An 11,928-nucleotide genomic window follows, 5' to 3' on the forward strand; every position below is an offset into this window, starting at 1 on the left:
CGATGAAAGATCGCTATGTCTGTGACGTAAGCTCTGTCATTTTACCGATAGATGGCGAATGTGCGGTGAAACGCCGATTTACTTTTCTGCATGAAGTACACCGGTTTGTACGATGCTGTCTGCTTGAAAGTCTCAGTTTTGCTTTAACTGCTTTTTGCTCAGCTCTAGTCTCTCGTGGAGTGCCACTATGTGTAGCCTACTGTAGTGTACAGTCAGTTAGGTTAGAGTTTTGGTCCCAAAAACATGTAGCTTCTGCTTCTTTGCCAAGATCTGAGAGCGTTGTCACCCGTTCTTTTTTTTTCAGGAAAAAGAAGTATGTTAGAACATTTGTTATGCTATCAAGGACGTAAATTTGTTTAGACAACTAGTCTATTGACACGAATGCAGAATTTTACATTTCTATTGTAAAAACAGTTGCACGCTTCGACTAGACTTGCACGATGGTGAATTTCACCACTTTTCGATTCGTGGCTGTCACAAGAAACTTGGAAATTCTGAATCAATATTGCTTGCAACGTGTGCCTTTGGCTCATTGCAATGGGAAATGTTTTAGAGATAATAAATCACCTGCAAATAATTTGTTAACCTGTAATAATGAGCTAAATGTTTGCAATAGTGTTCTTTTCCTCTAAATTCTTAATTTTTTTAAATATTTTCTACATAGTTTGTTGCTGAATGTAAGGAGTCCTGGTGATGAAACTGGTAAACTTTCAACGGTCTAAATCCTGTTGAAACATCGCCATACCAAAATTAGATTGTCCAACAGTGGTCTGATGGTTACCCGTCAACTTATGATGGACCACAACTCAGCTCGTTCGCGGCCGCGCTGTCCGTGAGTCTAAATCTCAAAGGTGTGTGGTGTATTGCAGTCTTTAGATGAAGACTTTGGGACGCATTTCCACTGTCCAGGTTAGTTTTCATATTCAGGTTTTTGCTTTTTACAAAGCCTTAGAGCTGTATTCTCGCGTTAGACTGCATAAAGTATGGAATTGCTTTCTTTTAGTTTTGTGCATCTCCCCGAGATTTTACAAACAAATATTTTAATTTAAGGTTTGTTCAATCGGGATCAACACAGATCTATCATTCAAAGCGTCCTTTTCACCTCTGCTCTTCATAATCTTCAGCATCGAGGGTTATACAATACGTGAGGCGGATGATGCTCTGACCTGTCAGTGGGAGGGTGAAACAATTCATTCTGGAATTCTGATTTTAACTATTTTCACTTCTGCCTTAACTTCATGGCAATCTCGTCAGTGTCAGTTATTTCATTCATTATTTTAGTTTTTTAAAAGCTTGTTGAAAAATATGCTTTGAGGTATTTTTAGAATTAGCTATTCCTAATTGCCTCTCCATTACATGAAATGATCATGTTGTCGGTGGAATCGGTTCATTTCAGCACATCCATTCAGAATGAACATTGTAACCGCACAGCTCAAGTTTCAGCTGGAATGCTTTGGAAAAAAAAAAGGAGAAATTTTCCCCCCCCCCCCCCCCCTAAAAAAAAAAAAAAAAAATAAAAAAAAAAAAAAATTTTTTTTAATTTTTAAATAAAAAAATTTTTTTTTTTTTTAAAAAAAAAAAAAAAATAATAAAAAAAAAAAAAAAAAAAAAAAAAAAATAAATATATAAAAAAAAAAATTTTTTTTTTTTTTTTATTTTTTTTTTTTTTTTTTTTTTAATTTTTTTTTTTTTTTTTAAAAAAAAAAAAAAAAAAAAAAAAAAAAAAAAAAAAAAAAAAAAAAACCCCTCTCTTATTAATAAAAAAAAAAAAAAAAAAATTTATTTATTTTTTTTTTTTTTTTTTTTTTTTTTTTTTTTTTTTTTTTTTTTTTTTTTTTTTTTTTTTTTTTTTAATTTTTTTTTTTTTTTTTTTTTTTTTTTTTTTTTTTTTTTTTTACCTAAAAAAAAAAAAAAAAATTTTTTTTTTTTTTTTTTTTTATCATGTCGTTGATTTTAAACTGGGTCGCCCTTTAAAACCCATGCGCATATAACACCCCATTACTCCCTAACGTCTTTTGTTTCAGCTAATCAGAAAGTCTTCAACCATAACAGAAAATATTTCCCTATAAATTAAACTTTGTTTTCTGATGTTGCATGTATAGGCTTGTTCCTATTATTGCTCTGTAACCTGTTGGTGGACGTGTTCTCGTTCTTTTTGCAATTGGCCTAGAAAACGACAATCTTCCGGCAAGTCAATCAGTTTAATATTTAGCCTACTTTCCATAATTCCTTTTATAAAAAAAATAAATAAATAAATATTTCCTTGGAAATTGCAATGATAGAATAGGGAATGGTTGTAGCGGGACGAGGAAGACAACTAGATATTATCTCTTGCAATTTTAAATGCAGCTCATATGGTTCCAAAGATTTCGTCCACGTTGTGTTAAGATTTTCATTTCTCCGACTCAAATAAAGTGGACTTGATCCAACGTTGGGTTTTTTCGTCTTTATCGATGCCGAGTTCGATCAAGACTTTAATTGCATCGACTAAGTGTTGGTTTGAACTGTATCGACACAAAAGATGAAGCGCATTCCATCCATAACTGTTCTTTGCGTTCAAATCGATGCCGAGTTGTATTACATTCCTCAAATCTGACGTTGGACACGTATCTGCACACAGCCGAGGCAGTTTTTTAATTGACGAAGAATCACTTAAACATGTGACGTCATTATACTTGATTTTTAATGGATAGAAGTTGAGTAACAACTTCTTCAGATATAATTCTTGTATCAGGTGTATTGGACCACATTTCCCCCATTAAGTTACGTGCCCAATGCAATTCGTGAATTTATATTTTTTTTAATTCGAATCATTTATTTAGTTTTATTATATTAAGTTTTCGTAAGCGTCATACTAGGAAGTTAGGAAAGAATATATCGAAAAACGGATTTTTGACAGACTGCTTGTGGGATTATAATTATGGATTATTTTAATTGGTGAAAATTCTTTGAATTCTTTAAATTTTGTACAAAAATTTTCGGGTGTGTACATGGACTTTAGTGAGTCATCAACCCTTAGAATTAACATGCGTAACATTTCAATTCAAAGTGAAAACTCTTTGTGGTTAGTCAGGTTATGTAGTTAGTCGCATTTTGGTATTTTACCAAGAGTCCAAGTTACTACAATGAAGCGGCGAATTTTGATTGCATTTTTTTTCTCGCCTATTCCTTTTCTGAACAGCCATATAGTATTGTTGTAAAGGCCCTCATACGTTTTTAAAGATTTCATCCACGTTGAAGTTTTTAAGATAGTTATTTCTCCTACACAAATCGAGCGCACTCCATCCAAAAAAATAAGGTAGGATATAGGAGGTTTTTGCGTCCTTGTCTATGCCGAGTTTGATCAAGACTTGAATTGCCTCGATTAAGTGTGGACTGGAACTGTTAGCGCACAAAAGATGAAGTGCATTCCAACCATCTTTCTGCTTTGCGTCCTTGTCGATGCCGAGTTTGATCAATTCTTGAATTGCCTCGATTAACTGTGGACTGGAACTGTAAGAACACAAAAGATGAAGTGCACTCGATCCAGCATTGGTTTTTGCGTCCTTGTCGATGCCGAGTTCGATCAAGACTTTAATTGCCTCGATTAATTGTGGGGTTGAATTGTAACGACACAAAAAATGAAGCGCACTCGATCCAGCGTTGGTTTTTGCGTTCAAGTCGATGCCGAGTTTGATCAATTCTTGAATTGCCTCGATTAAGTGTGGACTGCAACTGTTTGAGCACAAAAGATGAAGTGCATTACAACCCTTTTCCGTCTTTGCGTCCTTGTCGATGCCGAGTTTGATCAATTCTTGAATTGCCTCGATTAAGTGTGGACTGGAACTGTTTGAGCACAAAAGATGAAGTGCATTAAAACCCTTTTCCGTCTTTGCGTCCTTGTCGATGCCGAGTTTGATCAATTCTTGAATTGCCTCGATTAATTGTGGGGTTGAATTGTAACGACACAAAAAATGAAGCGCATTCCATCCAGAGTTGTCTTTTGCGTTCAAGTCGATGCCGAAGTTGATGCCGAGTTCGATCAAGACTTTAATTGCCTCGATTAAGTGAGGGGTTGAATTGTTGTAACACAAAAAATGAAGCGCATTCCATCCATCGTTGTTCTTTGCGTTCAAGTCGATGCCGAGATCGATCAAAACTTTAATTGCCTCGATTAAGTGGGGGGCTGAGTTGTTACGACACAAAAGATGAAGCGCACTCGATCCAATGTTGGTTTTTGCGTCCTTGTCGATGCCGAGATCGATCAAGACTTTAATTGCCTCGATTAAGTGGGGGGTTGAATTGTAACGACAGAAAAGATGAAGCGCATTCCATCCAACTTTGTTCTTTGCGTTCAAGTCGATGCCGAGTCGTATTAAAGTTTTGATTTGATTTCTAAAATCCGACGTTGGACACGTATCTGCACACAGCCGAAGCAGTTTTTGTTCTCCTTCTTTTAGCTAAATGGAAAAAATTTGTTAGAAAACTCAAATTTCATTGACGAAGAAGAACTTAAACTTGTAACGTCATTACTTCAATTTTTATGGATTGAAGTTGAATAACGACTTCTTCAGACGTGATTCTTGTATCAGGTGTCTTGGACAACATTTTCTTTATCAAGTTACGTGCCCAATGCGATTCGTGAATTTCTATTTTTGTTTAAATTGAAACATTGAATTATTTTTCTTATGCAATATATGATCTATTTCAAGAGGTAACTTACGATTCATATTAACAGACTTGTCATTCATGATGTTACTCCTAATTTCTGAATCATTTTCACCGTAGATATGACTTCCTTTCAAAAGAATATAACCGAAGACGAGTCCTTCTGCGTAAACGTCGCTTTTGATGGAGCCTTTAGTTTGTTGAATAATCAGTATGTTTTTTCCGGAGAGTATTTCCAACTCTTCGGGAGAGAACCAAAGTGTAGTCCCTCTGATTCCACTCATTTTATATGTTCCTCGTTCACTCACTTCTCGGGACAATCCAAAATCAGCCCATTTCATCGTTGTCTCATTGCCTTGGTCAGTAGGTTTCACAGAAATTAGAATGTTTTCCGGTTTAATGTCTCGGTGGATTAGATTCCGTGAATGAATATGTTTCAGACCAGAGGCTAACTGGGAGAAAACCTCAAAATTATTCGGTAACATAGGTCCATTATATTTCCGAGGTTCACCCTGATTAGGGAACACTTGATCCAAGGATGCGTCGCACAATTCTAAAGCAAAGTAACTGAATCGCAAAAATAGGTTAAAATCATATGGAAATTCTCTTTTTAATTCAAAATTATCACGTAATAATCTTACTCGAAGTCGTCATCGCTTGCGAAGTGAAGGAGTTTAACTATATTGGGATGGTCTAACTGCTTCAGAATGTTTAACTCTTTGTCAACTAGTGGTTTTCTGTCGGCTTTCTTCAGAATTCTTTTGACTGCTATGCTTTGGTCTTTATATTTACCACGATACACTGAGCCGAAACCACCACTCCCCAAGTGATCACTGCGATTGAATTGGATGCCATCTACGTTTACAGGTTTAGTCGATGACATTTTAAGCTTAATTGCACACGAGACTAGCAAGACAAAAACTTGTGCGAACTACTATTTAGTATAATATTTTGCACGGGAATACCGTTTGACACTGGACAACCCTCACTTGCAACACGAAATCGCTTTGTATTTATCAGTCAGCTTATCTGTCTGTCATGCATACAATTTAACTTACGAGTCCAATGCAGATAATGATCTGTTATCGCGTCGTCTACCTGTTGATCCGCGTGAAATGTCAGTGAGGTTGTTTTGTGTGATTCTTTTAAAATTTCTTCTGATCATTTTTACGGAAATTTTTTTGGTTGACGAGAGCTTGCCAAATGATTTTACATCGAGTTAATAATTCGCTCAGTGTGCATTTCCAATCGTTTATTCTTTTAATGGGTTCTGCGATGAAATATTTTATCATGGATAGCTTTATACTTGTTGTGCTCTGCATGCGTCATCTGCACGTCTTTTCACTTTCGACCTCTATGCCTTATCATAAAATTTTCTCATTATCTTTCCTTAAAAAAAAGAAAAGAAATAACAGCAGAATGATCAATAGCCTCATTTAAGCTTTTCCGCCTTCTTTTCTTTTATATCGGCTATACGTCATTTCTATGATGCATATAATTTATTTATCATATTATATTTCAAAATAATGTAAATATAGTAGTGTTTATAGTATTGAAACACACGTTGTTCTGAAACAGACCTGCAAAGAAAACGATAATTGCACCAACGGAAATGCAACAGACGAAAAATAGCGGATCGTGCTGCAGTGTCCATCTTTGCAATAGTTGCTGTTGGCGACGCCATTAGGAATAGGTAAATAAACAACTTGATATTACAACTGTTTTATGCACTACGTAGACCCGTTGGAAATGTCGTTGCTTAAAGCCGCGTGCGGATTACACAATTGGCCTATTTGATGCGTTCCAAATAAAACTCATGCATTTTGTTTTGTGACGCTGAATACCTTAGACATACTGCGCATGACAACATATATATTAAAGGTATAGCAATGCTATCGCAGCCCAAATCGTTTTCCCTCGAAATGTTTAACTCTATTTTCGTATTTTATTTTCCCCTTCAGTTTATTCGCCATGATGACCAATATCACTAAATCCTGAATGTCAGAAAGTGATTCGTCTTACTTCGTCTTCCACACGGTTATAGAGCTTATCTGTTTGGCTGGGAGCTGCGGTAAAAGTATTATTATAAGAAGTTAAGATCGTTAAAAAAAATTAACTGAAAAATATTTTTATTCTATTAGAAAAAAAAAATAACAAAAAGACAAAGCAAATTATAAACAAAGGACTCACATATCTTTGAAAACAACGATTCTATCCTTTTCCTTTATTGTATACGCAGTCTGGTATCCCATCAATGTGACAACGAGATACTTTGTTCCGTCTTTGTTTTTTTTCCCCGTAACGTATATGGAGTTAGCCACAGTTTGCACCGAAATGGGCAAGGTTAACTCCATGAAACCTCTGGGGATTTCCTCAACACTCGACCGAGATTTCTCTAGATCTTTTTTAAGAGCTTCAATCAAAGGGTGACAGGAGGGAATTTCGCCACTTTGAATTTCTGTATGAAAAATAGCTTCGATGTCGACTGAAGTAACGGGCCAGGAATAATCGATTCTTGCAGTCCTAGTTCCTGGGCCATCTCACACCAGCGAAAACTTGGCGTCATCCACACCCCCAATGAGGGCGACAACGACGACGAGTTTTTCACATCTAGTGACTGGATCCTGATAGACCGACATCTGCACAGGTTGATTGCCGTGCACGATAAGCGAGTCGAAATCGTCCATCCCTTCTTCCTTGCCCTCAACTAGCCTGACGCGTTTATGAAGGGAAACTCCAGGGCTGACATCACTGGCCTCATCAAAACAAAGAGCTGCATTGTGACTACATGGCTTCACTGAAAAATTTTAATTTGTATATAATAAATGCAAAAAGTATAGAGAGTAAGTGTTAATTACTTACATGCAAGGCCAGATTTAGCTTTTAACTCGTTGAATGCTGTTCTGAACACATTCAACGAGTATTTTTGAAACTCGGGCGACTGCTTATATACAAATGCGGGAAGGGCACTTGGCTCAATCTTGTTCTCCAAAAACATTTTCTCTAATAAGGCGTGGGCCTTGCAAGTGGAATCACGTTTCCATATCTTATGACTAGCCATTTTAATTGAAAGAAGAAAAAACGGGACTCACGCGTTCAGTTACTGAGAAAAATCAACTAGGGATCAATTAGTCTGCAATTATTTTTTATAGTGTTGTCAGACTGATATTTTTAATCATATTTATTCCGTATTAATGAAAAAAGTGTAGATTTCGCCATAATTCGTGCGAAAGTTTGTTGCCTATATTTAATTACCCCAAGTGATGTCACACAAAACAAAAGTTTCGATGAAAAATTTTTTTTAAATGCCGAAAGTAAAGTTTCGATTCGAAAGTAACCTTTCGCTGAAAACGAAAAGTTCAAGAAGCATATTGTCAGTCAATATGGGACCTTATGCCATAAGTTTTGCATAAGTAGTTTCTCCAGATCACCTTACGCCAGGTTTCGAGCGTAGGTTTTATAAAAATTATGTAAAGCAAAATCTTTCGGCCATCAAAAGGGCGAATTTTCGATGTTTTGGCGAAGTTTCGCCCTTTTGATGGCTGAAAGATTTTGTTTTCCATAATTTTTATAAAACCTACGCTCAAAACCTGGCGTAAGGTGATCTGGAGAAACTACTTATGCAAAACTTATGGCATAAGGTCCCATATTGACTGACAATATGCTTCTTGAACTTTTCGTTTTCAGCGAAAGGTTACTTTCGAATCGAAACTTTACTTTCGGCATTTAAAATTTTTTCACCGAAACTTTTGTTTTGTGTGACATCACTTGGTGTAATTAAATATAGGCAACAAACTTTCGCACGAATTATTGCGAAATCTGCACTATTTTAATTAATACGGAATAAATATGATTAAAAATATCAGTCTGGCAACACTATACAAATAACATCAGACGAATTACTACATTCTATTTGGTTTTTAAAAATAGTGGTTTTTGTGAAATCTAAATTATAAAATGGTTTCAAGTGATATGTTTTGGAATATTGGCCATAAAATTACTGGCCACGACTTAAAAGGAAGCCTCGGTATGGGTTATCGCAAATTTCGAGCTTTTTTTGGGACATCTCCACAGGTGTGTGTAATCGTTTGGGACAGGTTGTCTACTCGACGTCCCACAAATTCAACACCCGAGCATCTGTTATGGGGACTCATGTTGCTAAAGCAATACAACATCGAGAGTGTAAATGCGACCCTTGTTGGAGTAACTAATAAAACTTTCCGCAAATGGTCTATGATCTTCATTCGCCTTTTAGCAAATCTGTCAGTGGTAAATAAAAGTGATTCATCTGAAATTTTTTAATAAAAAAATTAGCAGATAGATCTTTTTTTTTAATTTCCCTATTTAGCTTGATTGGGAGAAACGTTTCGAAAACGCCCCAAGAGGCACATCCACTTTCGTTTCTTTAGATGGAACGGACTTTAGGATAATGGAACCATCTGCGTTCGACCCTAAATGGTATTCTCACAAATTTCACGGCCCTGGGCTACGATATGAGATAGGAATCTGCATCCTAACCGGACACATTGTTTGGGCCCACGGAGGACTTCCTTGTGGTGAATGGCCGGACTTAAGACTAGCTCGAGATGCTTTTATTCACCGTCTTCAGCCAGACGAAAAAGTAGTGGCTGACAAGGGATACCAGGATCAGCATTATTTTGAAAATCCCGGGGGGGACCAGCGGAAAAAAAGAATCTTAGCGAGACATGAAACAGTTAATGGACGAATCAAGCAGTTTTGCTGCATGAAAGATAGATTTCGCCATGCTCTGTTTTTACACCCTTGTTTTTTTCATTCCGTTGTAAACTTAACGCAATTGATGATTGAAAATGGCGAACCAATGTTTGCGATTGACACATAGTGCGAAAATAAATATTCTTTTTCATTTTTTTTAAATAAAAAGCAATTTTAGATATACTTCTCGTATGGATATTTTCTATAAAAAAAGTTAACATTTACCGCAGCTCCCTGAAGCAAACACAAACTTAACGTTCTGTCGGATTGCTACGCGTTGGTTCTTCAATTTGTGTGCATATTGCGCAGTATTTATTGACAAGTTGTTTACCTCAGTAAGTAAAGATAAAATCGGAAATACGTTTCGTTTTATCTTGTTTTCTTTTCACATTTGTTTGTTTCGTTTCCTATCTTTACTTTAGTCTTCGTTGCAATTGCATGAAATAGGATTGTGTTGTCCAAACCTCACCTGGATTACACATGCATCACAGGTGAAGTCATCGCCTTGAACTCTTGACAAACAAATGTTTGTTATCAGTGTCATCGTCTAGCCCACTCAGCCTACAAGTCCTGAACGGCTTTACGAACGTTTCCCAGGCCATCTAGTGTTTGTCAGTGACGCCATGTTGACGCTAAACATTCTGGGATCGGGCAAAAATGGCGTTGTATCGACTAAAGTTACCTCATCACCGAAAAGAACAAACCATGCTTCAATGTTTAGTTTTTCAGGACTCGAACCACCCCCATTTAACCCCCAACGTATGGTGGGATATATCAAAAAGTGTATGAGGGGCAATAGGCGCGACCTATTAAAAATTCATTTTCCTACCGTGTCGTCAGGTAACTGAGGCCAGGTGGAAATTCTGCATCAGTTGCTGTGTGATGCTTTCAGGACCGGACAGCTTGGCTGTCTGTGACTTGTTTCCTAGGTGCCGGAATAGGATTGAACATACGCCGCTGCATGTGGTCGACTGTTGCTGACTCGCCCTTCTCCGTGGTAGTGACGTGGAAAATAATACCGTGTCATCTGTGCTCCTCCCCATTACCTGCCTCGCCCTGCATCGCCATCACGTCCAGCAATCTAAACAAGATGGCCAATTACTCCACTCTCACTAGTCCAAGCCAAATTTTACTTTGTCCAATTCTGTATGGCGAATCACAAGCCCAATTGTTTAGCTGTTCTCGGCTAGGCTGTCTTCCGGTCGATTGGTAATATTCCGCACCAAATGATAACCTTTTTCAAAAATTTAATTGAATTTTTGTTTTTCTGAATGCAGCAAGAGCATTCCATGAGGCATTCTGTGAGGCCCAATACCAAATAGATGGAGCAACGGATACTATGCGAGTTTGATATTGGATCTCTCTCGATTATGCTGTTTGCGATGCCGATCTTGTCAGTATTGAAACTATACAGATAACTGCCTTTCAACAACATTTTACATATTCAAAGACGAGGCCTAGTGCAAAGATGTCGCTCTTGACAGAGTATACCTCGGCATTTTTTATTGTCCTTACCATCGACATTTTTTCCCTCTTTTATCGTGGACTCAATTCTTCGGCAGCTTCCCGGCGTTTCCGTTCCTACGACTCCATTGTTTGTCGAAAAATGTTTTACCCCTTTCCCCCGTCGTCTTGGCCGGCGCCTCGCACCAAAATCAGGATGTTTTCCGGTTTGAATGTGTCGATGAATGACATTCTTCGAATGACTTTGTTCGTGACCTAAAGCTAATTTGAGGGGGAAATGTTGAAATCATGTGGTATGGGCGGTCCGTTGTATCTTTTTGCGCCATCCAGTTTCACCACCAGCTTTTCCGACGAGGCGACACACAATTCCAATCCAACGTAGTTACTGTAAAAATGGAGGACGGGGGATGAAATGAGAGCGTTTGGCTTGTGAAAACAAGACAAAATAACTTGACACGAATTGTTCTCCCTTTTCACAGCATAGAGAAGTTTGACAATGTTTCGATGATCCTTCAACCTCTCCATAACTTTTCTCTTCGTATTCTTTGACTTTCTCTCGTGAAACTCTTTTGACTGCACATTGGCGACCGTTCAACTCTCCTCGATAAACCCCGGCAGATTTCCCTATTCCCAACAGTGCAGTGCGGTCGAAGTGAATTTCCTCCAAAGTATTTAAACAGCACACGAACGAATAAGGAAGTTTCGGAATGTGTTTAAATAGCTTAAGCCATCAGTGTCCAGTTTTCGAAGAGTGCTGTTGCGTTTGCCTTCTTCCAGGCCTTAGCAAACGGCCAACGCCTTTAGTTGATAACTCTCCTGATTACTATACTTTAATAACTGTTTCTCCTCTTAGCTTGGTTTCCCTCAAGCTCCTTTCCTTTGATAACATTTCGCATTTTAGCGCCAGAGGGAGCGAACCATTTGCCAAACAGACAACTTTTTCTCCTCCTCCTTGTTCTTGTCGTGTGTAGACATATGAAATGAGAACAAAGAAGGCGGGGAAAACTGGAAAGGAGAAAGTGAGAAAACTTTCAGTGCCCCTACGTCCCAAAAAGGCACTACTAAACAGCCCACTACATTCCC

The 11,928-nt window shown here is 37.5% G+C and overlaps 1 protein-coding gene, 1 long non-coding RNA gene and 1 pseudogene across 2 annotated transcripts; 1 reads left to right on the forward strand and 2 right to left on the reverse strand.

Moving 5' to 3' along the window:
• The first annotated feature begins 122 nt into the window (after positions 1-122).
• LOC116934854 lies at positions 123-1,371 on the forward strand. Its single transcript, XR_004401000.2, has 3 exons — positions 123-313; positions 665-909; positions 1,051-1,371. It is a non-coding gene; the product is annotated as an uncharacterized LOC116934854 (long non-coding RNA).
• A 1,461-nt stretch (positions 1,372-2,832) lies between these two features.
• On the reverse strand, positions 2,833-6,157 carry LOC116934864 (serine/threonine-protein kinase/endoribonuclease IRE2). The gene is made up of 5 exons (XM_045179266.1): positions 5,289-6,157; positions 4,703-5,214; positions 4,513-4,628; positions 3,862-4,439; positions 2,833-2,854 (listed from the first exon to the last, which is right to left on the reverse strand). Exons 1-5 carry the CDS (start codon positions 5,528-5,530, stop codon positions 2,833-2,835), a joined length of 1,470 nt encoding a protein of 489 aa, XP_045035201.1. The 5' UTR covers positions 5,531-6,157.
• A 602-nt stretch (positions 6,158-6,759) lies between these two features.
• LOC123471096 lies at positions 6,760-7,772 on the reverse strand (annotated as a pseudogene).
• Positions 7,773-11,928: the final 4,156 nt, after the last annotated feature.

The sequence above is a fragment of the Daphnia magna genome, linkage group LG1 (genome assembly GCF_020631705.1).
Source record: "Daphnia magna isolate NIES linkage group LG1, ASM2063170v1.1, whole genome shotgun sequence".
In the NCBI taxonomy this organism is placed as follows: Eukaryota; Metazoa; Arthropoda; class Branchiopoda; order Diplostraca; family Daphniidae; genus Daphnia; species Daphnia magna.